Genomic DNA, 27,357 nt, shown 5'->3' with positions numbered 1-27,357 from the left:
GAATCACCCGAAGGGGCAGCTCTTCTAACGGCCATTTGCCAGAGACGCAACTGTGCGGAACACGCAATCTCCACGCTATTCTTCAAATATCAATGATTCCAGCCTGTTTCTGTGTTACGGTAAATATTTAAGAGAACCCTTCGCATTACACACTGACTCTCTAGTTGTATGCATTTGGGGTTTTTAAACAGAATTAGGGAAGAGCGATGGTTTTGCTGTATTCAGAGAGAGCTAGAAGAGACGCAAAGGAGCTAAATCATACAGAGAAAGTCTTGCAGCCTCTCACCAGAGCTGCCAGACGGTGAAACGGGTCACGGTTAGCAGCGACCAGCAGCATTGGACAGGCCGTAAACACCGGGGCAACCGAACGCATTGAAGCCTCCAGATTTCCTCACCGCGGCGGCACGTCCTCTGACTCAGCCTGGGTTATTCACCACAAGCCAGTGCAAAAACCCACACGTAAGCTGGGGAAGCCGCAAGAACACATGATGGAAGAAGACAACGCTTAATTAGGGCTTGACAGCATTTTCTGCTTAAATATGTGGGTGAGAAGAGACAAAGTGACAGAAAAGCTACTCCAATCACTTTTAGCTGTTTAATTACAGAAAACGTTTCCCAGAAAGTCCCGAGGTTAACTCAGCTACTGGCAACACTGAAAAACTCAAACAAACAAGTGCCAGGCTGCTTAGGAACGGAATATTTCTAAGACCTACCTAAAGAAGGAAAAACCCCAACATTACCATATTATCGTTGACTCTTTTAGGGCTGCGCGGAGAGGGCAGCCTCCCCGCCCGGGGACTCAGCCCGTGGTTATCTGGAGAGGAGGCGGAGAGCCTGGGAACGCCAGCAGATGCTTTTCCCCTTGGCACGCAGCTCCCCAGGCAGGGAGGTGAGCAACGCCAGGCTGCTCCGCCGAGAAGGTCGGTGCCGATAAGGATCAAGACAAAACTCCCTTCACAGGGGCCACCGGTTTGCATGTTTTTTTTTTTTTTTTTTTTTTTTTTTTTTTTTTTTTTTTTTTACATGACCTTCTTCTTTCTTGCGCTTCTGTTGTTTCATTTCAGCACTGAACGGCCTTTGCTTTCCAGTCCCTCGCAGTGCCTTGATTTACCTCTCTGCCACGCTCCTGCCGTTCCGTTGCCATGCGTGCACTCGCGCAGCCCGGCGCAGGCAGGGGCTCAGCACAGCACGCGTTTCCATTACGGCATCCTTCCCATTAGAGGAAAACACAACCGGCTGCACTTGTTTGTTGGACGAACACGGCGCACCATCAGCAGGCGACAAACACAGAGAGGGCGCTCGTGCCAGGAATTCTGCTTTGCCAAAGACTTATAGAAAATGACAACATTTTGCTCCTTTGAGTTTCTGCGCCAGCCACAGATGGGTTTAGAAACAGCGAAATACCACACGGAGGTATCGCCCCGATAGCAGCTACTTATTGGGAACCCACACCAAACCACTAGGGCTTTGCACCTGCATAATGCTTTAAAAATAGCTTCTGCCCAGCCCCACGGACGTGATCAGACGCCCAGTCCGACATGACTAAGAGATTCTGTTCTTGGGCACATTCACAAGGCGACCCAGCTTGAAGGCCTGGAAGGCAACAGCTTGGGAGAGCGCTGAAGGGAAGCGACACTGACAACTGGGTTATTACACAAATTGTATTCAAAGGGGACTATCAGGAATTTTGGTTAGAGACCTGGAAAGACTTAATGGGAAACAAACCCCCCCCGCCTAGGCCTTCTTCTGCTCTTCTGTTGTTATTTATGAATTCAAACATACACAGTCACCCCTCTCCCCATACATACATCTTCAGGAAAAGGAGGTGCCGAAGCCTCCGCTTTAAACTTCCAAGGGTCTAGAGAGCATGCCTCAAAACCGGCATCCTGCTCCGCTCCCCCCTGCTCCTGCCCGTTCCCCCGGCACTGCGGGCTCCGGGGGGGGGATCAGGGAGGGCGCACCCATGGGATCAGACTGCCCGGGGAGGGTAGGACCCGCCATGGCTCCTGCTTTCCCGCAGCCAGGCTGTGAGAGGGAGCATCTCCAGTGAGCGACGCGACCAGCAGCTCCGTCCCCGCGCTGCTGGTGGGAGCGGAGCGTGCAAACCAGCCTGGTGAAGGTCACTCCCACCCAAACACAGCCAAACCCTCCTTCCACCGGGAGCTGGAAACACTTCCCCCTCCAACTCCGCTTCTGACGTTCCCCAGCACGGTGCGAGAGGTGCAACGTTTTCTGACTTGTGGGTCCCAAGTTAATTACACCCCCGTAACGCCTGCAGTTCCCACAGGCACAGAGGGGAACTGACCTCGTGCCTGTGAGGTCCCAGAGAGCACGCGGGTACCGCATCCATGTCGGGAGCGGGGCACCTGCCAGGCCTCTGTAGATTGATCCTGGTCTACAGGAATATGTTTGGCAGCCCAAAAAGAGGAACGGGAATAACCAAACGTGACAAAGATGTAAGCAGCATGCGACGAGAAGGGCTCTCCGAGCCTTTGTCAGGGTATCGCACAGCCGCGACGGATCTATTTGTGGACTCGAGTGGCTGCGATTGAAAGATGGGTTCGTGAAGAAAGCAAATACTGGAATTCCTGCTGCCGCTTTTCAGGCTGCAGCCACCTTATATGGGAAAATCATATTTAATAAGATGGTGCATCTGGCAAGAGCCCATAATGGTCATGTCAGTGAATCACTTCAATAATCGTTCCCAAATTACGCACTGCTCCTACTAAATCCACTCAGGTCATTCCCCGAGGAGCCCTTCTGGAGAGGCCCAGCGAGCTTCCCAAGTGGGACACGGCAGCGGCAGCTCTGCCAGCCGCAGATCCAGCAGCGACGTAACGGGCCTATTATATACAGGTCAATGCCAAATGCTAGTTAATGAAAATTAGATTAATCATTCTTCGTCCTGGGTTGCTGAGGATTCGTTCTCCAGCCTGTCCTGACACTGATACTGATGGGCCCAGCACCCTTTGGGGCAGTGCCCAGATCTCCCCGCCATACAGAAACTGCCCTTCACAGCTCCCAGGCCCCGTAATTCCAGCTTCCCTATTTGTTTCCAGCCGATGCGCATCTTAAAGGACAATTAATTTGCCAGAGCGGCCCGAGTTCTATTTTCATTGCCTCCCTCCTTTCCTGCAGCTGAGCTGTGACTTATTGACTGTGAAGTAACTGCAGGGTCTTTGGGAGTTCAAGGCACAGGGTGTTTTTCTGCCTGTTTTTGCCTAGCTGACTCCCTCTGCCATCATCCTCGCTAGCACCATTTCACGGGAAAGAGGCATGTGACATCCAACTAAGCTGTGAACCATAATCATGCTGGGGATGATGTTTACGTTTGATTTTTCCTCAAGCTGATAAGCCCTCTCCAATTTCCCTCTCCATCGCGCTGGTATGGATCGAACCGCTCGCGCCCCACGGGGTGGGATTCTTCTCTTATCTGTAATCTCCGCACTGAAAATATCGCTCCCGGCAACACTTCAAAAGTCACTTCAAAGTTATCACTGCAAAGAGGGAAGAGCTGCAATACCCTTCTTCATCTGTCGCAATCAGCGCTCTCCCAGTGCTTTCTGCAGATGGCCTTACAGGTGCCGCCAGCACCCAGCGCGCTCGGCACCGCTGCCGGGGCCAGGAACGCCACCCGGCTATCTCCAGCTCTGGGTACAGCGAGACAACTGTTGAACAAGAGCATAAATACCTGTTAAAATCACTTCAGCTCCCTAAAGCAGAGGAATTCAACCCTGAAGAACACCTTGGAGGTTTTTGCCCAGGCTCTAAGACATAAATGATGGGCAGAGTGCCACCCATCTAACAGGAGACACGAGAAATGGAAATAAGTTGGACATCAACATTACCTCCCCCCTGGGCTGAGAATTTCCACCTTTGCAAGGAGATGGTACAAAACTGGTAGCAAAGCTGGTCTCCACCAACAGCTCTCCAATAACTCGAGCCCCTTTGGAGGTTTCCAGGCCCTGTCTCCAGGCTGTACCCAGGCAGAGGGGTGGTGACGCGTGTCTCCTCACCCAACCGGTTCTGGGATCGGGGCACCCCAGCCTGAACGATCCCAGTGCTCACGTGCCACCCCGCACGCACGCGGTGCCTCCGCTCCTGCCAACAGCTCCGCTACCTGTGCCAAACCCGGCCAACCGTCCCTCACAGTCCCTGCAGCCCCCTCCCAGGGCAAGAGGCTGCGGACTTGGGGAAGGAGGCACCGCACACACGTGTCCCCATCAGCTTTTGGAACTCCCTCTTCAACCACAGCGGTTACAGAACTTTTGAAAAACTCAAAGCCGGGTTCTCAGAAAGGGACCAAATTGGGCCTGTATGCTCACGCATGAAACAGTGCTCTGGCCCTAAATGAGGTTTTCTCCATCAAAGTGTGTTATGAGGCTTCCAGAAGCTCCCTTCAGAAAACTCTCCATGCCTTAAGTCAACCTACCCCCAAGGCTCCCCTGACTTTCAGCCCCTCTCCTCCCTCCATCCAGCTTTACTCCTGCACCAGCCCAACGGACTCTGCTCTCGATGTTTACCGAGCACTCGGGGAAGGTCTTTGCTGACCCGACCCACAGTCTGGATTAACCCCGCCACGTTCGTTTAGCAAGAGCGCAAAGAAAGGAGCAGATTTTAGCTGCACCGGTAATCCTTCACCACCGGCACAAGCATTAAGGCGAGCGGGATGAAGCACCTGTAGAGGTGGGTCACGAGCACTTCACCACTTCCGCCGCTGCCCCAAACAGCCACAGAGGCACCAGCGCTGCGCGCGCTAAATTGGATTTCTCGCCGTCAGCTTCGAAACAGTCAACAAAACAGGGCGGCATTCTGCACAAACCCCCTCTGCTCCTGGGCACACCGCTCCGGCGTGCGGCATTCCCATCTGCTGCAATGAGGACCGCGGAGCCATGGACGTGCTCCGGCAGCCAGCCGTCCCCTCTCTGCCCCGCCTGCGGGTGCCTCCGCGCGCAGCCTACCCAGGGCCATCTCCGGTCCCCCCAGGCTTTGTTCCCTTCCAGAAAACACTCGTTAGCTGTCGTGCACGTTGTCCCCAGCCCTCCCGGGAGCTCCAGTTGCAGGCACGGCTGAGACCGAGTGACACAATTTGGACACTATCCAAGCAAGGAGTAAGCAACTCGACTCAAAAAAAAAAAAAAAAAAATCAAAGCATCGGTGAGATTACTGGCTCCGTTTCATCTTTTTTACTATCAGCACAAGGTGAGACAGTCTACAGGTTCGTAAACTCAGATTTACTTGCAAAGGAAAGAAAAACACACAGTCCCTGCTTAAATCTCTCCTGAGCAACAGCCTCCACACACCTTGACTTGTGCCGCGCAACAGCCCTCTACGCTCCCTAAAAAAACAGAAAGGTGACAGGGAAATGAGAAGGATAAACAATATTTTAGTTGTTCATTGGCAAGAGGTTCTCTCTTTTGCTCCCGCAGCATCACAAGCTGGAAGTCCACCAGCCACATCGCACCGCGCTGGGAGCACGCTCCCAAAAAAGAGGTCTGAGGGGGGGACGCCACGGGCAGCCCGGGGAAAGGCAAGCAGCACGCAGCTGGCCCCTCCATCGTCCTTGCAGCACCGAGGAACCCAAGCAGAAAGGCCGGGGCCACTTGCCTAAATCTCAGCACCTTACCAAAAGTGACACGTTACATCCAGCCCCCCCAAGGCAGCGGATGACATCTCTGAAATAATCACAGCTACCGCTGCAATTTGTTGGTTTACAGGAGATCTAACGATGCTCATTTAAGGGCCCGAAGATGAGATTGCTGTCACGGCACAACCAAAACCCCGCGGCCTCCTCGCAGGCTCGGGAGAAACCGGCGGCTCAGGCGGGTGTTCGGGAGCGCGGCGTCGGGGTCACGAAGGACCGTGTCAGCCCCAGAGCAGCGCGGGGCCCCCGCGCACAGCTAACGCTGGCGATTCTGAGGCTGTTAATTGCGCTATAAATGATGAGGCACAGCGGTGGAGGCAGGTGCCCCCCAGAGCTGACCCTGCCAGCCAAGGAACCTGGTGTAAGGCTGCCAGCTCCAGCCCTGCCCGGGACCACAGGGAGCCGCCGCAACAGCCCGCCGGCCCCCAGCAAACACCCCCCCCGCCCGAGCCCCGGGGAACACCAGAGGCCCGGCCTGGCTCATCGAGAGGGTAGCCCGGCCCGGGGCCCTGCTCGCCAGCCGTGTGCCTGTTCCGGCGGCGGGGTGCCCCGCTCCCGGGGGTGCAGGGTACCGCAGCCCCCCCGGGGCCGGTAGCGGGCAGCAGCCCCGGAGGCGGGCAGGCCGGCCGGTGCCCTGCGCGTTGCCCCGGGGGCCGCAGCCGCCGCCCCCCACCGCCGCCGGCCCGGGACACCCCGGGGCGGGCGGGGGACGAGGATAGGGACACCCGCCCCGGGCCGAGGGGCAGCCCCGGGGCGGAACCATTCTGGGTGCCGGGGGGGGGGGGGGGCGGCAGTTGGACGGGACCACGCGGTGGCCGGGGGTGGCACACTCGGGGGGGGGCTGGACTGAACCACCCCGACCACCCCCCGCCCCGGGCACAACGCGGGGCCCGGCCGGGAGGTACCACTTGGACCAGCCGGGGGGGAGTAGGGGGAGTTGGGCTAAACCACTCTTGGCCCCCGGGGGGGTAGCAGCCCCTCAGGGGAGGGGACCAGGCCGCGGAGCCCGGCCGAGGCGGCGGCTGCCCGGTACCCGCAGCCCGTTACCTCCTGCCGCGTCCAGTCCCCCCACGCCGGCCTCCGGGGTGATGGCGCCGGCCCCCGCCACGGCCGAGCCTTCCGCCTCCTCGGGCACCTCCAGCTCCATGGCCGCCGCGCAGGCCGCGGGCAGGGCAGGCCCGGGGCAGGACAGGCCCCCCGCCGCCGCCGCCGCCGCCGCCGCCGCCGCCGCCGCGCTGCTCCCGGCTCCGGCCGCCGCCGCTGAGGAGACTGGGAACGGCGGGGACCATAGAGCGCGGGAGGCGCCGCGGCTAGACCCGCCCCAGCGCGGCGGGGCGGAAGGGGCAGCGGCCAGCACCGGAAGTAGAGCTGTCCCCTTCCGCCGGAATTAATCGCGACGTAGTGGCTTGGCTGTCGCGATAGTCCGTGCACTGTGGGACGAGGACCCCGCGCTGGAAGGCGCGGGGAGGGGTCGGGGCCCCGCACACCATAGAGCGGCGGAGAGAGAGGCCGCCGCTGTCCTCTCTAGCGGGCGGGAGGCACCATAGAGAGGGGGCGCGGCCTGCCGGTCGCCATGGCAGCGGGGGCGGGACCCCGGCGGCGGGGGCGGGCTCGGCCCGGTGCCGCGTGCGGCCTCGTGCGCGGGACCGGGACCGGGACCGGGACCGTGCGCCGTCTCCCCTCCTGGGTTCCCCGGGAGCCGCCAAAGCCGCCGGGACGGGTCTGCCCCGCCCCGCCGCCGGGCACCGGGCGCGCTCCCTCCGAGAGGCCTCGCGGCCGGGCCTCCGCCGCCGCTCCCCACCCCGGCTCCCCCCAGTGCCCCGCCAGTGGCACCATCTAGTGGCGCCGCGCAGCCGGGCCGGACCCGGGGAAGCCCCGGGGCGCGGGTCAGCCCCGGCCGGCCCCGCCGGTTCTCCCGGCCCCGGGGGCCAGATGTGTCACGGGCAGCGGCAGCCCCGGCCGGGAGCCAGCCCGGCGCTCAGGCCCGGCCCGCGGCGCCGCCGGGGAAGGAGCCGGCAGCTCCGGTGATGCTGGTGGGCGGCGTGGCCGTCCCCCCGCCCCAGGTGCTCCCGGCCGCGGCGCTGCGCGGAGGGCAGCCGGTGGCCCGGCAGCGGCTGGGGAAGCGGCGGCCGCCCGGACGGGAGCTTCTCCGTCCTCCCCCCGGCGCTGGTGGGGGGCTTCGGCTAGAAGGAGCCCCCTGGTGCCGGTGTGAGGAGCGGTGGGGAAAGCGGCGGCTCCATGGCTCCGGCCCCGGGGTGGTGGCTGGTGGCCGGGGGGTTCAGGAGGAACTGGTCCCCCCACGCCGCCCCGCCGCCGGGCCGTGACCTGCTGTGGCATCAGCACCGACCCCGGCCGGGAGTGGCAGCCTGGATCGAGAGCCGAGGCGTGGAGCTGGTTTCTGTCACCACAGGACAGCGACCCCGCGGAAGGAGGAATGACGGGGGGCTGGTCCCCAGGTGGGGGGCAGAGGGAAGGGGAAAGGGAGGAAAGGGGAAGCAGCCATCAGCAGGGTCACCTTTGCCCCCACACCCCCCTCAGGACCGGGAGCCCCAGGCTGGCCACCGTCCCTGGCCCCTCTTGGGGCACTGGGTGAAGCCATTTGGTCCCCCGGTGGACTCCCGAGCAGGGGTGTTGGGAGGGTTTGGGGGTCCAGGGCTGTGTAGGTGGGCGCAGACCCCCACCACCTCCTTGGAGAGGGCCAGGCTCGGGGGGAGGACCCTCTTCCCCAGGCACCGCCACCCTCAGCATCTAGTGAGCCTGTCCCTGCCCGGGGCTGGGTGGGGGGCGGGTGGACGTGACTGAGCCACCAGCACCATGGAGGACAGCAGGGACAGCCCCCTGTGACCCCTGCTGTGCCTGGGAAGCTGCCCCGGGACCCCCTTCCTCCTGCTTCCCTCTTGCAGGCAGCGTCTGGCCCACAAAGGGTTACGCAAGGCACCCTGGAGTGACACCACTGCCACCAGCCCCGGAGCTCAGCTCCTTCCTGGTCTGATCCCGATCGGAGGCTCGGTGAGTGCCTGACCCTGTCCCCCCGGGATCTGATGGCCCCGATTCCTGTTTGGGGATGGGGACCCAGCCCTGCTTTCACCTGGGGAACCGACCACGCTTTGTTCCTCCCTGGGTGGCTCCAGGACCCGGAGACCCTCCTGGAGTCCTGTCCTGATGGCAGGGAGACACCCCGGGAGGGATCCTGGGACCCTGATGTTGCAGCTCTGTGCCCTGAGGGCTGGAAGAGGTGCCTCCATCCTACTGATTTACACCCTGGCTGGGTCAGACCTTCCAGAGACCCTTTTCCCAGAGCTGGGGGGTCAGGATAAGCCCATTGCAATGTGGGTGGGGTTGGGTTAGAGGAGCTTCTGGGGGGACCTGGGACCCCGGTCCTGCACGGCCAGGAGCAGACAGGTGACGAGCGGTTTTGCAGCTCTGGCTGAGAGCAGGGACCCCACTGATCCCGGGAAGGCTTTGGGGCCCCAGACTGAGGACCCCCGTCGGTGGGGAGGTTGGGAAACATGTTATGGGTTGTTATGGTTCTAATGACCACGGCCGTAACAGGTTATGGCCACAGGGCAAGGCTGGGGTGGGCAGGGTGTGTGGCTTTCCAATAAATAACCCCCCACCAGTTGCTGTCCCCACGGTGGGCATTGCTGGCGGTGTCACCCCGGGGCCAGGCACAGCCCTGAATCAGGGACCTTGCAGCGGGACAAGCTGCCCTGGTGCAGCCCCGGCTTCGTTTGGCATTAAAAACCCTGGAGGTGAAGGCCACGGTGCGTGCGTGGGGCAGAGTGGGGGCGTGCGGGGGCTCCCCGTGCTGCCGGTGCCCAGTGCCGGGCGCGTTGGGCTGGGCCGTGGTCAGCTCTGCCCAGATACTGCCTCTCCCGGCGGGGCCATTTCGGGTGCGGGCTGGTTTCTGTCGGAAACCGGCCGAGCCGGCTCCTCCGGCTGCCAGCCTTGGCCTTTGGCTCGGGACAGGCCCTACGCCAGGTCTATCCCCCCCCCCGCCGCCGGGGACAGGACCGGGGCTTGGCGGCACGCTGGGTGGTGCCTGTGCCAGCTGGCGAGATGGGAGCTGCTGCTGTCCCCACACTGGCCCCCCGGCCCCAGGCTGCCACTGCCCACGGCGAGCCACGGGTGGCAGTGGGATGCGGGTGCGTGGCTGATCTGTGGCACCCTGGTGATGGGACAGCAGCGGGAGCCATCTGGGGACAGCGAGGGGCTGTGTTGGGTGGCAGCAGGAGCAGCTCTGGCACCGCAGATGAGCTGTCACCCCGGGGAGGTGATGCTCTGGGTGTCCCATAGTCGGGGTCCCTTGGACCTGTGGCTCATGCCGTGTCACCTGTGGGCATCCAGAGAGCCCGTAAGCACAGACCAGCCGACACTGGTGACATGGCGGGGACGGGACACGCCAGTTCAGCTCACTGTCAGGAATCCACCCCACCGCTGTGCCAGGGTCTCCTGTGTGTTATCGGTCTTACAACACCAGGACAGGACCATGGGTGCCACCACACCGCGGTCCTGCTCAGCCCCAGCCAGCCCCTGGGCACACGTGTTGGCCACCGGTGGGGGGGGGGGCAGGCACTCGGGCTGGTTTTGGCAGCTCATGACGCGGAGTGGAAACCCGGACTCTGCCCTCCGCACTCGCTGGCTCGCAGCCCGCCCGGACGGGGCTATTTCTGAGCCCCGGTGAATGATTACACCATCCCTCCCGGGGGCTGTCGTGGGCTGGGTGTCGTTTTGGGGGCCCAGCCGGCTGCTTTGGTGCAGCTCCAGCTGGGGGCTGGCCACGGGAAGCCCCCATGCTGGGGCTGAGCCGCCATGCTTGCCCCAGGGCTGGCTGCCAACCACCGGCCCCAGCTTCCCCACGGGATTCCAGCCTGGCATTGCCTATGGCATTGCCCACGGGGCGTCAGCGCTCGTTTCGGTTGCCCCCTGGTCCCGCTGAAGCTGCCCCCCGGCTGATTCCCAAAGGGCCTGTGGTGGTTTCCAGCTTCTCGTGGTGCCAACGTGGGGGGGCCCTGGCCGGGCTCGAGGGTGGCCGAGCCGCGTTGGGGAGCCAGCATGGCCCCTGGCATGGCGGTCCCGGAGCCCTTGGGCACCACGGGGCCGTGTGGGTGCTGTGGGACAGGGTGCTCAGGCAGTGGGGCCAGCGCGGCCAGAACTGGGGGCTGCGTCCACGGCAGAGCCATTGGCCAATCAGAGACCCCGGAGATCTGCTGTGGCAGAGCCATTGGCCAATGAGAGACCCCAGAGATCTGGCACGGCAGAGCCATTGGCCAATCAGAGCCCCTGGAGATCTGCCACGGCAGAGCCATTGGCCAATGAGAGACCCCGGAGATCTGGCACGGCAGAGCCATTGGCCAATCAGAGCCTCCGGAGGTCTGCTGTGGCAGAGCCATTGGGCAATGAGAGACCCCGGAGATCTGCCACAGCAGAGTCATTGGCCAATCAGATCCTGGGGAGACTCGTCACAGTACATATATCAGCCAATCAGAATCCGAAGACATGCCACGGCAGAACTGTTGGCCAATCAGAGACCAGAGAGATCGACTGCGGCAGAGCAGCCGACCAATTGCAGCCCGCAGAGCCGTCGGCCAACCAGATCTCGGGGTCCTGCCGTGGCAGAGCTGCTGGCCAATCAGTGCCAGGGGACAGCGCTGTCGGCCAATCAGCACTGGGGAGATCAGCAGCACCGTCACAGCCGTGGCCCCTTGTGCCCGCGGTGGGCCGTGCCGTGCCCGAGCCTCAGCCGTGGCCGTGGGTGGGCCCAGGATGGGCGCTGGTAGCCCTGGGGCAGGAGCAGGACGCGCCGTCCGGGGCAGCCTGGCCCCGGGGGGACATTTCAGCAGGCGATAGGTGTGGGTCTGTCCTCGCCGGTCCCTGCGCCGGTCGGAGGGGTGAGGACCCAGTTGTGGTGGTGGCATCGCGCCGGCCTGTTGGCCTTCGCGTCCCCATCGCCCTGGAGAATGATTTGCTGGTCTCGCCGGGGTTCCCTTGGCGTGTGCGATGGCACGGATAAGCCTTGGAGTCCCTGGTCAAACTGGCTCCTTCCCGTCCCACCCCATGGGAAGGCGCGGGAGGCTCTGGCCCGCTGTCCCCCACCCCACGCAGGGATCCCGCGTCTCTCCAGGTTCACGCTGACGTTTCCTCCAGGGAGCCAGGGGCTGGTGGAGGCGCTCCCCAGGCATTTCTGCCCGGATGGAACATCACCCTGTCGGTCAGGCCTACCTGTCCTAAGTGGAAAATGTTGGATTTGGGGGGAAAACCCAGGGAAACCAAAAGTTGATGCTGAGGCGCTGCTGCTCCCCAAGTGGTTAGCGGAGCTGCCGGCTCCGCCGTTGTGCCGGAGCCCAGAACAGCCAGGCAGGAGGGCACCGAAGCAGCGTCCCGGGGTCTGCTGGCTCCCGGGAGGAGGGAGGGGACCATGAGGACGGCATGGGCAGGTGGTCCCAGCCCTGGAGATGGGTCCTGACTTGCTTGTCCTGCGTAAAACCTCCCCTTCCATGGACTCACATCCGAGGGGACGGAGATGGACCTCCCGAGGTGGGGAATTTCGTGCTGCACGGAGGCAGCTCTGGGTTTCGGAGCCACTCCCCTGTGGGGTTAGCCGGGGTGTGACAGAGCTGCGAGTCTCGGTGCCCCGGTGGGTGCCAAGGCACCGCAGGGGGTGTCCCCGGTGCCTGCGGCTCAGCTTTGCTTCTGCTCTTCGTTGCAGCCTGAAGTGGGATTGAGGAAGGGGCCAGCGGCTGCAAAGAGGAGCCGGAGCCGGTCTGCGCCCCCGGCTGCTGGGCAGGGGCTGCTGCGCCGGCCGGCTGCTGCGGTCACCTCCCCTGGTTTGCGTTGGCGAGTGCCCACCATGGAGGAGATGCTGATCTGGGAGCAGCACACGGTGACGCTGAGCAAGGTGAGTGTGGCCCAGGGTGGCTGCAGGAGGGGACGGGGTCTGTGGGGCCAACTCTGCCTGACCCCTCTCTGCCCGTCCCCGCTAGGACCCTCACAGGGGCTTTGGCTTCGCTGTCTCCGGAGGCCGGGACCGTCCCAACAGGGTGACCGGGGACACAACGGTGGTTGTTTCAGATGTGGTGGCCGGGGGACCGGCGGTGGGTCGGCTCCAGTGAGTGTACGGGGATGTGGGGATGTGGGGGGTGCTCGCTGCCAGCGGGGACGGGAAGGGCAGCGTATCGTTTCTGCTAGGACAGGGCCAGCCCGGCTGCCTGCCCGGGGGGATGGGGTCCTCCTGGGGCAACGGCTGCCCCCGCCACCCCGCCAGCTCCCCCCGGCTGGGGGCTGCGGCTGGGGCAGAGCCACAGCTGCATCTTCCCCCCAGGAAGAAGGATCACATCGTGATGGTGAACGGCCTTTCCATGGAGAACGTCTCGTCCTCCTTCGCCATCCAGACACTTAAAACCTGCGGCAAGATTGCCAACATCGTGAGTGTGCCCTGTGGCGGGATGGGGGCCGGCATCATGCACGGAACTGCATCGTGCCTGTCCCCATCCGGCTCTCCTGTCCCACACCCCCCGGGGTTCACATCTGGGGCTTGGAAAGTGCTGTAGAAACACCTCCTGGCAGAGGCGGCTGCACCCACCACCCTCTCCTTCTCACTTTCCACCTGCAGACACTGAAAAGACCGAAGAAAGTCCAGCTCCCCGTGAGCAAGAGCCACTCCGCATCCCCCACCATGCCCCAGCGCTATGACTCGGACGAGGACTTTGGGTCGCAGGGTGCGCGTCCAGCCCTGCACCGCTCCCGGGATGACCTGGACCACAGCCGGGGCTATGACGGGGACTCCTCCAGCGAGAGAAGTTCTGGCCACCACCAGGATGACCGCCGCCACCACAAGCCAGCGTCCCGGAGCCGGAGGCGAAGCCAGGACAGCAGCCACTGGAGGGAGAGCCCTCCTGGCTCGGATCGGAGGGGCTACAGCCGGCACCGCTCCACCAATGGCTTTGGCCACGAAGGGGACACCAATGGGCTGGCCCTGGTGTCGGGCTTCAAGCGGCTGCCGCGCCGGGATGTGCCGATGAAGCCCATCACATCGGTCCTGGTGAAGCAGAAGCAGAACGAAGGTGAGGCCCTCCCGCTCCCTCTGTCCCTGGGTCTTGTCACTTGGTTTGTGGCCGTGCACCCCCTGGGGAGGAGGCGATGTCGGGGTTGGTGCCGGGGTCTGGGGCACGCCGTGCTGGGTGCACCAAACCTGCCTGGCCTCAGCCCGGGGTTGCAGTGCTCAGCTTTGGGGCTTGCTAGTGCCCCATGGGGAGCTGGGGCGGGCCATGGGGCTGGTGGCGAGGGGGTACCTTGAGGGGGTCCTGCGTCTGCCTGGCTCCGGCACTGGCAAGGGCTCTCTCTGGTGCAGAGTATGGCCTGAAGCTGGGGAGTCAGCTCTTCATCAAGCACATAGTGGAGAGCGGGCTGGCGGCGAAGGGCAGCTCTTTGCAGGAGGGAGACCTCATCCTGAAGGTACGGGGGCCCAGGGGGCACGCAGCCCTTACTGCGGATCTCACCTCCCCTCTTCCAGTGGCTCATCCCTGGCCAGCGTCACCCAGGGTGCTTCCCTCGGCTGCCTGCAAAGGACGGCAGCTCGGCTGGAGGCAGCACCGCCTGGTGCCCGCGCCCTGCCCCGGCTCCCCAGCCGTCACCAGGGACCCCGCGGGGGCCCTCGGGGACCAGCTCCCTGCAGTGCCAAAGCTGCCTGGTTGAGGCAGCCCCACGGCGTTCAACCAGCGACGGTGGCTTGTCCCGCTGCCACAGCGGGATGACACCTGCCCCGCTCTCCCCACGGCACGCGGTCCCCTCCCGCGCGTGCATGTCCCTGCCGAGGGAGCGGTCGGCCCAAGGAGCTCGGGGGTGGTCAGGGCATGTCAGGTGAAACGACGCTTAAAGTATTTGGGGAAGAGGAATTAGGGGAGGGAGACGCTTCATTTGCACACATGGGCCAGGCCCACCCGTGGCTGCTGGGAACCGGGGCCAAAGCGACTCTGGGACAAACAGGAGCGATTTAATCCCAGCAATCCGGCAGGAAAAGCTGCCGTGCCTCGGGGAGATCGCAGCCCCACTGTCCACTTGGGGCCTGACCCCCCGGCGCCAGTTCAGTGTGTGGAAGGACAGCGCTGGGCCAAGGTCAAAGTAAAACTGCGCTTCAGGCAGCGTCTGAGGGGGTTTCTGCAGCTCCTGCCTCCGTGCAGGGCCCCCCTGCAGCTAAAGGTGGGAGTTAATTAGCCTCGCTAATTTGTTTCCTCTGTGTAGGAGGAGGCCCCACTGGGAGGCAGCCAGGAACGGGGACACGGGCCAGGATGGGCAAAGCTGCGGGAGCTGGGGCTGGGCTGGAGCGGCTGGGCAGGGACCGGGAAGACGGCAGTCGGAGCATCCCATTCGAGCGGGGCTTTCCTGGGGGCGGCTTTCCCAGGAGCGAGTGCGCTGAGGCCTCCTGCTCTGCCCCCTCCAGATCAATGGGGTGGCCAGCGAGGACATGTCCCTGGCTGAAACCCAGCAGCTCATCGAGCGGACGGAGGGGACCCTGACCTTGCTCGTCCTCCGGGACCACCGGCAGTTCCTGGTCAACATCGCTGACGTTGAAGACAGCCAGAGCGACAGCTCCCGGATGGATGGTGAGGGGACACGGGGATGGGGCTGGGGCCAAATACACAGCCCAGGGACTGGACAGTCACTAATGCGTCTTCCCTCCTGCTGCTGCAGATATCTCTGACATTGACTCTGAACTGTCCCATCCGCCGTCCCCTGAGACCTCCCCACGACTTCCAGCTGCTGCCAGGATGAATTCACCGCCGTAAGCGCCGCTCTGTCCCCACGAGCCCCTCTTTTCCCCATCAGATCCCCCAGGTCCCCCACGTTCCCTGTCTCTCTGGAGGGGCTGGTTCTCCTCCATCCCGGAGCCAGTTCACCCTGGAGGTGGGACTGCCATTCCGTCCCCAGCTTGTTCCACTGTCCCCGCTGCCCTCTTGGCACTGCCTGCCCATGCCCATCCAGCACCTGCCCCCGTGACCTGCCTAAATCCTGCCCCAACTTTGTTCCAGGGAGAGGAGACGATCGAACAGGGACCCTGCGGCTGACACGGTCGTGGACGATGCTCGGGGCCCTGGTGAGTGAGCTCAGATCAGGCTGGGAGAGTTAATGGCTCTGAGGGGGTGTCTCTGCTGTCCCCATCCCCCTGGCAGAGCCGTGCCAGGTCTCCCCGTGCCTCGGCTGCCCTGGCAGTGGCGCAGCCTCCTGGACCAGCCCTTCTTCCCTGCAGACCTGCTGGAAGCTGTGGAGGGTGATGGCTACCACAGCCCCCACACCAGCCCCGCTGCCCGAGCTGCCCGCAAGGACGGGTACGTCTGGGAGAGGCGGTGGGAAGGGGAGACGGGGACCTGCTCCGCCGCGGGGTTGGGGTCACAGGGCCGGTGACCCCCTGTGCTGTCCCTGGCATGTCACTGCTGGGCTGACCATGGCTTCCCCCGTGGCAGGTACAGCGCTGACTCCAGGGTTGTGCACTTCGTGAAGGCCAAGAGCGTCGGGCTGCGGCTGGCCGGTGGGAACGACGTGGGCATCTTCGTGTCAAGCGTGCAGGAGGGGAGCCCGGCCGACAGCCAGGGTGTCCGGGAAGGGGACCAGATCCTGCAGGTACATGGGACTGGGAACGGCTCCGAACGTTGCTGCACCCGGACTGGCCCCATCCCTCTTGGGTCTGATACGCCCCAGGGGTTGGATTTCTCCTGCTGGGCATCATTTTGGGTCGGTGCTGGGTCGGTGCTGGTGTCCGTGGTCTGAACCCATTGGGCTGGCTCCGAGGGGACGGTCCCGTCTCCAGCACCATGCCAACACCCGCGGGGTCCTCCCCAGGGCTCCCAGAGGTCGTGGCAGGCACTTGGGTCACAGGGACCAGTTCCGTCTCCCACCCTGCCCTGGGCACTGCTGTGCCTGGGACCCCCACTGGGTCCTCCATCTCACCGTTGGGGCCGTGTCTAAGTGCTTTTCCGTGGCAGGTGAACGACACCAGTTTCCAGAACCTGACCCGTGAGGAGGCTGTGGAGTTCCTCATGAGGCTGCCGCCGGGCGAGGACATCACGCTGCGGACGCAGAGCAAGCAGGACAGTGAGTGACGACCGGCCTCATCCTGGGCTTGTGCCTCTCCATCCTCTTGTCTCTTCCGAGCAAGCATCAGAGCTGCCGGACTTGCCATGGCTCTTCCTGCCCCCGCGGGGTGGTCCTTCTTCCCTGCACCCCCCTCCTCCGGAGAGACGATGGGAGGGGACCAGACTGTCCTGGCCCTGTTTGTGCCTTGGCATCCTGGAGCACGGGGGCTTTCTGGCACCACGGCTCAGCCCGGAGAGGCCAGTGTGTGCTGGGGGGTCAGGTCCTGCTCTCCCCGGCATGCCTGAGCACGCCATGGGAGGAAAAGGTGTTCCCAGCACCCTCCTTAGCAGCAAGGGCTACTCTGGAGGCTCCCGGCCCAGCCCAGCTCCTTCCCAAATTTCTTCAGCATCTTCCTCCTCAGCCACCCCTTCCCCTGATGGTCCCTCTCACCCTGGGCTCCAGTTTACAGGAAGATGATCTCGTCCAACGTGGGTGACTCATTCTACATCCGGACGCACTTTGATTTCGAGAAGGACACGCCGTCGGGGCTCAGCTTCGTCCGTGGGGATGTCTTCCATGTGCTGGACACCATGTACCGGGGCAGGCTGGGGAGCTGGCTGGCTGTGCGCATGGGCAGGGACCTGCAGGAGCAGGACAAGGGCATCATCCCCAACCAGAGCAGGTAACGATGGAGCCAGGAATGGCCCCAGGATGAGCAGAACCAGGGGATGGCTCCCCGGTGAGATGGGGACATGGATGGTGGGCCCACTAAGAAGCAGGGCAAGGGCTGATGGAGCAGCAGCGGGACGTGTGAGATGGTGAAATCCCTTCTCAGGGGTGATGGGGCAGTTGATGCTCTGGTTGTCCAAGGTCCCACAGGGAGAAGGCTACCACAGCCTCATCTGGCTGTGCCACTGAGCAGGGACGCTGGATTCCACCCCTCCCCTTGGAGCCTGGAGAGACAAAGCGGGGGGTAAATCCGGAGGTTCCAGGTCCTGAGCCCTTTTCCCTCCTAGGGCCGAGCAGATCGCCAGCCTGGAGTCGGTGCTGAAAGCCACGTCTGGTGCCAACCCCTCTGGGGCACGGGCCGAGTTTTGGAAGCTGCGGGGCCTGCGGGGTGCCAAGAAGATGCTGCGGAAGAGCCGGGAGGACCTGTCTGCCCTCACAAAGCAGGGCCACTACCCGCCATACGAGAGGGTGGCCCTGAAGGAAGGTGGGCACTAGGGCTGTGTCCCCAGTCGCCCAGAGCCACCCAGGGGACATGGGCCCCAGGGCTGCCCCGCTGTGGGTGCTAGCGGGAAGAGCGGGGCAAGTCCCAGGCCCACAGGCACCTCGAGGAGCGGGGCTGGATGCCCGGGTGCTGCGAGCTCTGCCTTTGCCCCCAGCCTCTCTGAGCGCGTCTGTCTTCTGCCCACAGCCAGCTTCAAGCGGCCGGTGGTGATCCTGGGCCCCATCGCAGACATTGCCATGCAGAAGCTGAGCACGGAGCTGCCTGAGCTGTTCGAGATTGCCCGTAAGTGCCCCCCACGCCAGGTAGAAATCGTATCCGGCAGCCAGACCCTGTGTCCAGGACCTGTGGGAGCTCTTCACCTGCGGCTGTCCCAATCCTGCCTCATTGCCCCCTCCCCGTGACACCCCAACACCTTCCTGGACTCATTCACCCTCTCCCCAGGCATCATGAGACCAGCCAGGCCCCAGGCATGTCCCCCCCTTGAGGGACACAGCCCCGGGGCAGGACACAGCCAGACCCAGCCTGGGGCTGGCAGAGATGCCACGTCTCCCTCAGCCCCTCTCACGCCGTGTCTTCATGTCCTGCAGCGAGCGTGGCCCGAGATGGGGCTTCATCCAAGGTCATCAAATTGGACTCAGTGCGGCAGATTGCAGAAAAGGTGAGAGACCGTCCCTGTGTCCTTGTAGCCAGGCGGGCCAGGGCCTGGGCCTGGGGGGGAGCCCACGGCTTCTGTCCCTGTCCCCAGCGGGACTGATGGCCATGCCCTCCCCCAGAACAAGCATGCCCTGTTGGACATCACGCCCTCGGCTGTGGAGCGCCTCAACTACGTGCAGTACTACCCGGTGGTGGTGTTTTGTGAGCCTGAGAGCCGGCAGGGCATCAAGGCCATGCGCCAGTGGCTGGCGCCCGACTCCAGAAAGAGCTCCCGGCGCCTCTACGCTCAGGCCAGCAAGATGAAGAAGTACTGCAGCCACCTCTTCACCGCCACCGTCAGCCTCAGCGGCAGCGGCAATGCTTGGTACGAGGCGATCAAGGACATCATCAGGACTCAGCAGAGCCAGCCTGTTTGGACGGCGGTGGAGCAGGTATGGGGCATGGGGTCCCTGTGGCAAGGCTCAACCTGCCGGGGTGGCAGCCAGGCAGGTGACGGAGCCACGCACCCGTTCCCCCCCCCACACACACACCTGGGGTCCCCACCCCACAGGCAGATGTGGCACTGGAGGACAGTCTGGATCTGCTGAACCCACCAAGCGCGGCGGCCTCGGGCTACCTGACCTGCGACAGTCACGCCAACAGCGACTACGACGACACGGACGGTGAGACGGGCGCCTACACTGACGGCGAGGTGGAGGACGCCTATGACCAGCCTGGGCTGGCCCGCTCCTCCGAGCCAGTGCAGACGTCCCCAGGCCACGGCCTGAGAGAGCAGGTGGGTCCCCCATACTGGTATGAGGGGCTGGTGGGGCAGAGGAGGGTGGCACAGCGCCTACCTACGGGGGCTAATTCCTGTCCCCTGTGGCACAGGCAGGGTGTCACCTCCAGCTGCTGCCGGGTCCAGCTGCACATCCACGCCTAGCTCTGGCTCCCCATTGCGGGGACGCAGCCCAGCCCCGGGCTGGGTGGGGCACAAATCCTGCCCCTACCTCTGACCCCCCCGTCTCTCTGTCCTTTCCCAGGCGACCGAGCAGCAGCAGCAGGGCCAGTGCTACGACAGCATCAGGTACGCTGCGCACCAGGGCCAGCCCCGGGGCTGGGGCAGCGCCTGCGCGGGCTTCCGTGTCAGCTTTGCCCCTGCCTGCCAGGGGACTGTCTCTGCCACCCGCAGAGGTGTCACTGCAGCTTCTCGTCCCCCAGGGAATACGAGCGCGACGCTGTGAAGAGGAGGTTCACACGAGCCAGGGACGACTCAGACCAGGAGGAAGGCTACGAGTGGGGCCCAGCTACAGACGTGTAGCAGCACCACTGGTCCCTGTCCCACTGGGCAGCCGGCCCCCTTGGGCCAGCCCCGTGCCACGGGGTCCATGTGACAGCCCAGGTAGTGCCACGCAGCACCCCACAGCCAGGCTGGGTTGGGACTAATCCTGCTGTACCCCTCCCCACTGAGTGCCTCCTTCCCCCTTTTGGCCGCGTCCTCTGCTGCTGGAATAAAAGGGACGGTTTGATGAAGATGGGCTGTTTCCGTGAGTGCTGGGTGGCAGCACGCGGGGGAATCCCATGCAGCCAGGTGGCCTTGCTGGACCCAGAGGCCCTGCCTGGTGAGAGGCATCGGTGCGGGAATCAGGCTCGGGTTGTGCCAACATCTGGCACCGCAGCAGGCTCAGGGCACGTGGCCCAGAGCTGAGCCCCCTCTGCTGCAGCCCAGCCAGGGCTCCTGAAACACAGCCTCCCACCTTCCCTAAAACTTTTTTATTTTTACATCAACCGAGCACACGGGCAAAGTCAGGTCAGCGCTGCCTCGGCCGTAGGGAGCCAGAGACCCACTCATCAAAAGACAGTAGCACCAGTGGCTTGTCCCTGGGGCTCATGACCCCAAGCTCCCCAGGGCGTAGTGCCGTGTTCCCTTTCGCCGTGCCGAGGGACAGCCCTGAGACAGCCCGGGGCCCCAGCAGGCCTGTGCGTGCAGAGCGGTCAGAGGCAGCACTAGGGAAAAGCAGAGGTAGTTTCCCAGCTCGGTGCAACAGGTCTAACAACGGAGGTCGTTTGTACCCACGACAGGCCCCTGGCAAAGCCAGGGAGGAGGAGCAGGTGTCAAGGGTGCTGCTGCCCCTAAGGCTGAGTCTGGGAGCTGCCGGCTCTCCCTCGGGGGTGCCAGTCTGCACCCACACACTGGCGCGCAGGGTCAGCGCCCCCCCGGGGCCGTGCTGGGGCAACCTCCAGAGCTGTGCTTCCAGCACCACCCCCACATGGGGAAAGGCACCGTCGGTGAGTGTAAAAGCACTATCTGCAGTGACTTGGATGGGGTGACCTTTCACGCAGGGTCCCCTCTCCTCCTGCCAGCACCAGGCCAAGGCAAGGGACCCTGTGAAGGAGCAGAACAGGCACCATGCAGGCACTATGAGGCAGGGAGGGGTGAATGGAGGGGGAGGAGGTGCCCGCACTGTGGCACCATAGGTTCTGACACCGCTCAAGCCGGGTATCAGACCCTCAGAGTCTCCCACTGTGTCCTGAGTAAAACGGAAGAGGTGCAGAATTAGACCCTGCTGGGGACCAGAGGGCTCCGACGAGGGCGCTGGGGCAGGTGGCAGAGCCTGTCCTGCCCTTGTGGCCGCGGGCTCACTCCTGCCCGGCCCCAGGCACGCAGCGACAGCCGGGCACGGGCAGCGGCTCAGAGGAAGATGGGCTGCTCCTGCCCGGTCAGTAAGCGGTATGTGGAGGCCGGCATGGTCTTGATGTGGACCTAGGCAGAGACGCACCGATCAGTTGGGAGACGCCAAACCCCGGGCTGGAAGGAGCCCTGCCTGCTCTGTGCGCAGCCGCAGCTGCCTCGTGGCACAGGGACCCTGGCCATCACCCAGCCCGGGCCCGGCTCACCTCGCTGACCGCCTGCGTGAGGATCTGGATGATCTTCTCGTGGGGCGTTGCCACCACGCTCTGCCCATTGATCTCAATGATGCGGTGCCCCACGCGGATGCCACCTCTCTCTGCGATGCCCCCACGCATCAGGCTGCAGATCTGGGGAGCAGGGAGCGCTGGTAAGATCAGAGCTGTGCCCACAGCTCAGGGCCACGTGCAACCACCACCCCAAACCCTCTCATCCGTGCGGGCTCCTGGCAAGAGCTCTGGACTCGGGCACTGTCTCCTCCAGCCCATGGGCACACAGCGAGGGCAGGGCTGTCCCTTTGCGTCGCTGCCACCAGAGCAATGTGCTGAGCTGCAGGGCATGGGCAGCCCCCAGGTGTTGTTCCCCTGCTGACGGAGAGCTCAGCTCCCCCCATGCACCCAGCGAACCCTCCTGCTTCCATCAAGCTTTTCCCTGCAGCGGCAGCTCCTGCGCGTGTGTGGAGTAACTGCATCTCCAATACTATTGGGAGCATACAGCCGTGCCACCCCCCCGCTGCCCACCCACCCCATCAGCTCCTGCGGGTCCTGAAAATGCTCCTCTCCGCCTTTCAAACGCAGCCACTGTGGAGCCCAGAGCAAGGAGTGTCTGGGGCACCGGAGACAGCAACATGTCACTAAGGTCACGCCAAGAAAGGCAGGAAGAAACCACCACCCCAAAAGCAAATAGCTAAGGAGCATTAGGGAGACTGATTCAACCACCCGTGCTGCAGGAGGGCTACAGAGAGCCTTTTGCAAAGCAGACTTCTGTGAAACCTCAGCGCTGGCAGGCAGAAGGAACTCTGAAGCTGTGTGCTCCTCCATGCGGACACAGCCAGAACCGTGTGTCCCTCTGCCAGACGGGTGGCTGCAGTCCTCGCCTGACCCCGGCCTGGCTCTGCTCCCAGCCCCGTGGGCACTCACCACGCCGTTCTCAACACAGAAGCCCAGTTGGTACTTGGAGTCGGGGCGCCGGATGACAGCCGTGGTGACAGGGGGACAGTGCACGATGTTCAGCATCACCTCTGTCTGGTGCTTCAGCTCCTGGAAGATGGGATGGGGCTTTGTCAGAGTTTGGAGAGGTATTCGGCATGGCTGAGAGAGGCAACGCAGTCACGTTGCTCATGGGAGGGATGAAGATTAGCAACTTGTTTTCAATGGGCAAACTGAGTCACACACAGGGATATTGCCATGTTCAAATTCAGAGAGAACTTATAAATCCAGTTCTAAGCGTTCCACTCTGCCCCTGAGGCCACACTGTCCTTGCTTTCAGCTCCTTCCTGCCTCGGAGATAAGAAGATGCAACAGGTTCCCTCCCGGACAGGTGCCAGCCTCCTCACCCACTCTCCTCCTCGGGCAGGGCCCTGCCTGCACCCTGCCACAGCAAGTTTAGTCCCCAGCTTTGTCCCTGCCTTATCGCATCCCTTCCTCCCAAGCACTCAGAGCAGGGACTGTCAGAGCCCACGGGATGGGTATGGCCCCCCGCACTCCTGCCCCCTCTGTCCCCCACGGCCTCCTACCACCCATCTGCCCCCAAGCTGGGAGCACCGGGGGGACGCCGGCATTACAGACACTCCTGGGCGCATTCAGGCCAGTCCCTGTCTCTGCCAGCACTCACCCTCCTGCCAGGGTGGAGGCAGGAGGCCGCCCCGGCCGCAGCCAGCCCCGGCTCACCCGGATGATGCTCTGGCAGGTGGCGAGGGGCAGCCCCACCAGGCTCGTCCCGTTGACGGACATGAGGCGGTCCCCGATGCTCAGCTCGCCCGACCTCTCCGCGGGGCCCCCGTGCATCAGGTTGGCGATGACCACTGTGGGCAGGATGGAGCCCCAGCCTGACTCCACGATGGCGATGCCCAAGATCTCCCCCTTCTGCTTCCGGATGCAGACCTGTTGCGGGGCACAGATGGGTTACGGTCAACAGAGTCATGGGACACGCATCCCGGCCCCAGCACGGGTGTCCTGGGCTCAGCCAGCTGGGATGGGGCCCAGTTTTATAAGGAGCAGCTCGGCTGCTCAGGGAGCTGTGGAGGGAACAACAGAGGTGCCAGCGGGTACCCCATACTGTCCCCACCCTTCCAAAGCAGCTCTTACGTCCTTGCAGTTCTCCTGCCGGGAGAAATGGGTCAGCTCTGCGTTGTATTGCTCCTGGTCCTCCAGGGCACGGCTGTACTGGCGAGGGCTCAGCTCGCTCGGGTCGATGCTGTTGGCCTCCAGGAAGCGCTGGTAGGCCACGCCGAACGCCTGCCCGATGGCCTGAGCGATGATCTGGGCCTGGGGAAAGATGGGCTGTTCGTGCCCACGGCTCAGGGCCAACGGTCTCATGACCAAAGTGGAGTCAACAGCTGCCAGGGCCCTGCAAAGCCCAGCACAAGCGCTGTGCCTTGGGAGCTCCAGGGCATCCCGGCTCCTCCCCTGCCTGAATGGGCCCCTTTACAGCGCCAGTCCTCCCCCCTTTTCTGCTGGGCCCCTCTATGTGGCAGAGGTGCTAAGGCTGGGCTCCTTCCTGCTCTCTGTGCTAGTTGGGAGCCCCCAGCATGGACATCCGGAGCACCCTGTCATGACAGCAGGATGGGGCCCAGGACCCAAACGCCACCCTCCCCTCCCGAGGGACTTGCGTGTCGCCTCACATCAGCTGAGTGGAAGACGTGGCAGATCATCTTGTAGAGCCGCTTCTCCTCTGCCACCTCCGACCGCTGAGGCAGTTTCCGGCGCGCCATGAGCACCACAAGGGAGCCGATGTCGGCGATGTAGGAGATGGTCTGGAGGGAGTGATCCATCATGGCCTCCTGGCAAGGGGGACACGGGCAGAAACATTCAGCCCTCCCTGGCCCAACAGACTCCATGGGCAGCCTGCGAGCCAGCCAGGCACTGTCATGAGCAGGAAGGGTTTGGGTTTAAATGCCACCATGCTGGGACACAGCCGAAACGCCTGGCACACGCCGGGCAGAAACCACGTCTACACTAAAAGATACAAACAGCTCCTTTGATCAAGGACTCATCCGTGTCCCTGGGTGCTGCTGGGGAAAAGACAGCTCTTCCCTCTTACTATAAAGCAGCAGCTAATCCTGAGGTAGAGAGCTACAGAAATTTCAAGCCTGGGTTCCCTGGAGCTTGGTCTGGAAACCCAGCAGCTCCCATGACATGCAGTTTGCATGAGAAGCCTCGTGGAGCCACACAGACAGCCGAGGGACACAACACGCCTGCGTGGGATGGCTGCAGAGTGACATGTCTCCTCCCAGATGCGTGTCCTGGCCCGCAGGCCATCCTTGGTCATGACCCCACTGGCATGGGTGCAAAGCAGAGATCCCAAGGCCAAAGAGGAAGGTTTCAGCAGCCCCAAAGCCACGTGGGTGCTCCTGTTCCCCACTCACCTGCGTGTCAGCCGTGAGCACCTTGATCCTCTGTGTGGAGACAAACAGATCCACCTCTGTCATAGGCTGGGACTCCCCCTCCGGTGCCTGCAGAACAAAGCACGCAGGAGAGGTCACTGCTGCTGCTAGGACTCCTCTGGGTCCCTGCCCCACGGCAGGAGGTCCCCCTGGGCAGGTCCGGAGCGCTGCCCCACACCCACGAGGGGCCAGGCTGGGCCAGGCCAGTGGCAGTCGTGCCCCCCTACCCTCCTGCACCTTGATCCTGTCCACCGCCTCCTGGGCCTGTGCCATGCGGACGCTGGTTGGGGGGTTCCTCTCTGAGACCAGCTGCGTGGAGCCCAGGTACTTTGCCCCAAAAATCACACCATCCAGCAGATCCTCTGGGTCACAAGGGCCTGGAACTGAGGCATCGGGAGGGACTAAGTAGAAGCTGGTCCCCCCACCTCTGAAAACTGGGGGTACCAACTCCTGCTGCCCATTAGCTGCATTCCTATACACGGCAAAGGAGCTCAGCACTTGGGAGAGAGGCTCCTGGCATCACCAGGGGACCAACTCTGACCCCAGGGCTGCTTCCCCCTTCCCTCCAGCACACCCTGGCATCCCTCTTTCTCCCTTCCCAAGCCTGAGCAGTCCCCCTCCCTGATCCCTGAAGCACCCGCATTTGCAAACGCAAAGGGTCAGCTGGGATCGAATGAGCCACACGGAGTCTGCAGCCACATGGGCACAGAGCCAGGTGCTCCCTCCCCAGCTGCGATCCCTCGCCACCCTGCTGCATTTGGGGTCTGGGCAGGAGGCAGTGGGTCAGGACTCCTGGGTGCTTTTGCTGCTCAAGCACTGAAGCAACTCACCCTCTTTGAAGGCCGGGCAGGAGGATGGAGGTTCCCTGTTCTGCAAAGCAATGAGAGAGCGGGTGAGGCTCTGGCTGGGATCCCACGGATTCAGCCTGCCCATCCTGTGGCCAGGCTGCCCTTGGAGCACCAGGACAGGGAGGGCAGCGTGTCCTGAGGCTGGCGGGGCGGGAGGGATGCAGGTCCTAGGGCTGGAGGCTGTTTGCAGGCATGCTTGGATCAGACAAGTGCAAGTATCCCCCCACGTTTAGAGAAGCAGGAGCCAAAGCCAGTACCGAGGGTCTTGCCTGGGCACCCCAACAGCATGAAGCTCTGTAAGACCCGAGGAAAAGAAATCCCTGGCTCCTGTCTGCCACCACCCAAAACCCCACGAGGGAGCAGAGCCAAGGGGCATGTCCTGGCTCGCTGCAGCCCGTGCGCGATGCACTCACAGTCACGCTGCCTTGTGGTGGCTGCTCTGCCTCTGGGGCTGGAGTGGGAGGCAGGGTCACCCAGGCCGGCTCCGGGGAACCGTCCCGATTGCCCTCGCAGAGCCCCTCTTGATAATACAAGCCATCGGAAGATCCTTCCTCCAAGCTCTCCGGTCTCCCCAGCCCTTCAGGTGTCTCTGCAGTGGCTGGTTCCTCCTGAGCCTGCAGCATCTCCAGGTTGGTCCCGGCCAGGACATCGGAGCGGGCCAAGGGTGTCTCGGCGCTGGCCTCAGGCAGCCCCCCCTCGTAGCACAGGAGGCTCAGCAAGTCCTCCCGGTCAGCCTCAGCAAAGAGCAGGCCGTGGCAGGGCCGGGAGCAGGGCGAGTGCTGGGCACAGCAGGGCCGTGTCTCCAGGCCCCGGCCTGTTGCCACATGCAGCGGGCAGGGCCGGCACTTGTCCTGACACTGCCCAGAGCTCCGCTGGGCCTGCTGTGGGGCCGTGCCCGCCAGAGGGGCCGTGCCAGCGCTCGTGGAGGGCAGCGGACCCTGCTCTGAGGCGGGCGAGCGGTCGCAGAGGTTGGGGTCGAGGGTCTCGAGCTGGGCCAGCAAGCCCTGGATCTCCAAGGGTTCGTCCTCTGCATCCTCGGGGGACTCATCCAGCTCCATGACTGTCGGGTCGCCGCTGCTGGGGGCTCGGGGGTGTCCTGCGCCCCGAGGGGTGCTCTCGGCACTGGGTTTCCAGCCATCGGAGCCCCGCGGCCCCGCAGCCCCTGCCTCCTCGTCCGTCTCTCTGCCCGAGGCTCGGCAAAGCTCAGCTTGTCCGCCCGCTCCCCCTCCGAGGTCCGAGGCTGAAGCAGGCCCCGAGCCGGGCCCTAGAGCCCTCCCCCGGCCCTCGGGGGCGGGCCGGTCCCGCGCGGGGCGCAGGGTGACAAGGCGGGGGCTCCCCGGCTGCCCGGCACCCCCCCGGCGCGCAGGGGCGCCGGGCCGCACCACGGACTCTTCCTCCGTGTCCATGGCCGGCGGCTCCGGGGCCTCCTCGTTACCGACGCCGGGGGGGGAGGGCGCAGCCGCCTGGAAATCCATGCTGCTCTCCATGGCCTGGCTCCAGCCCGGGGGCGCCAGGGGCAACTCCGCCGGCACCGGCTCTCCCCCCGGAGCCGGGCCGGGCCGGGCGAACTCTCTCGCCGCCGCCGCCCCGGGAGGGGACGGTCCCGCTGCTGCCGCTTCCGCCGCTTCCGCTTCCGGG

General features: G+C 63.8%; 3 protein-coding genes across 9 annotated transcripts in view; 1 reads left to right on the top strand and 2 right to left on the bottom strand.

Moving 5' to 3' along the window:
- The window catches only part of PIP5K1C (phosphatidylinositol-4-phosphate 5-kinase type 1 gamma), a 52,929-nt gene extending 46,066 nt beyond the window's left edge, over positions 1–6,863 (bottom strand). For all 6 annotated transcript variants that reach the window (XM_063357716.1, XM_063357714.1, XM_063357720.1 and 3 more), the window contains exon 1: positions 6,692–6,863. In XM_063357716.1, the coding sequence (XP_063213786.1) occupies positions 6,692–6,791 (100 nt within the window). In that variant the 5' untranslated portion in view covers positions 6,792–6,863. The remainder of the gene's footprint in view (positions 1–6,691) is intronic.
- A 165-nt stretch (positions 6,864–7,028) lies between these two features.
- On the top strand, positions 7,029–20,211 carry TJP3 (tight junction protein 3). Its single transcript, XM_063357870.1, has 21 exons — positions 7,029–8,100; positions 8,548–8,653; positions 12,354–12,542; positions 12,628–12,752; positions 12,966–13,068; positions 13,257–13,707; positions 13,995–14,098; positions 15,084–15,246; positions 15,335–15,425; positions 15,673–15,737; positions 15,891–15,969; positions 16,105–16,261; positions 16,624–16,732; positions 17,177–17,396; positions 17,731–17,927; positions 18,132–18,227; positions 18,533–18,603; positions 18,719–19,030; positions 19,150–19,374; positions 19,622–19,665; positions 19,800–20,211. Exons 1-21 carry the CDS (start codon positions 7,883–7,885, stop codon positions 19,897–19,899), a joined length of 3,225 nt encoding a protein of 1,074 aa, XP_063213940.1. The 5' UTR covers positions 7,029–7,882; the 3' UTR covers positions 19,900–20,211.
- A 125-nt stretch (positions 20,212–20,336) lies between these two features.
- On the bottom strand, positions 20,337–27,344 carry APBA3 (amyloid beta precursor protein binding family A member 3). 2 transcript variants are annotated; one of them, XM_063357871.1, is made up of 10 exons: positions 26,133–27,344; positions 25,702–25,741; positions 25,109–25,254; positions 24,854–24,940; positions 24,110–24,268; positions 23,574–23,768; positions 23,157–23,369; positions 22,407–22,526; positions 21,477–21,617; positions 20,337–21,342 (listed from the first exon to the last, which is right to left on the bottom strand). In XM_063357871.1, exons 1-10 carry the CDS (start codon positions 27,204–27,206, stop codon positions 21,271–21,273), a joined length of 2,247 nt encoding a protein of 748 aa, XP_063213941.1. In that variant the 5' UTR covers positions 27,207–27,344; the 3' UTR covers positions 20,337–21,270. The 2 variants fall into 2 exon arrangements, with proteins under 2 accessions (XP_063213941.1, XP_063213943.1); XM_063357873.1 differs by having other exon boundaries at positions 23,574–23,753.
- Between the last annotated feature and the right edge of the window lie 13 nt (positions 27,345–27,357).

Source organism: Chroicocephalus ridibundus, chromosome 22 (genome assembly GCF_963924245.1).
Source record: "Chroicocephalus ridibundus chromosome 22, bChrRid1.1, whole genome shotgun sequence".
NCBI classification, from domain to species: domain Eukaryota; kingdom Metazoa; phylum Chordata; class Aves; order Charadriiformes; family Laridae; genus Chroicocephalus; species Chroicocephalus ridibundus.
Note: the sequence above shows the minus strand (reverse complement) of the source record. Positions and strands in the feature narration are given on the sequence as shown.

Coding starts and splice junctions, on each gene's coding strand:
- TJP3 (XM_063357870.1), top strand. CDS start 7,883: ATGGCTCCGGCCCCGGGGTGGTGGCTGGTGGCCGGGGGGTTCAGGAGG. Junction 12,543..12,627: donor ACACGGTGACGCTGAGCAAG/GTGAGTGTGGCC, acceptor CGTCCCCGCTAG/GACCCTCACAGGGGCTTTGG. Junction 17,397..17,730: donor ATCATCCCCAACCAGAGCAG/GTAACGATGGAG, acceptor TTTCCCTCCTAG/GGCCGAGCAGATCGCCAGCC.
- APBA3 (XM_063357871.1), bottom strand. CDS start 27,206: ATGGAGAGCAGCATGGATTTCCAGGCGGCTGCGCCCTCCCCCCCCGGC. Junction 23,370..23,573: donor GGCAGGAGAACTGCAAGGAC/GTAAGAGCTGCT, acceptor GCCCCGCAACAG/GTCTGCATCCGGAAGCAGAA. Junction 22,527..23,156: donor CCTGCCAGAGCATCATCCGG/GTGAGCCGGGGC, acceptor CCCATCTTCCAG/GAGCTGAAGCACCAGACAGA.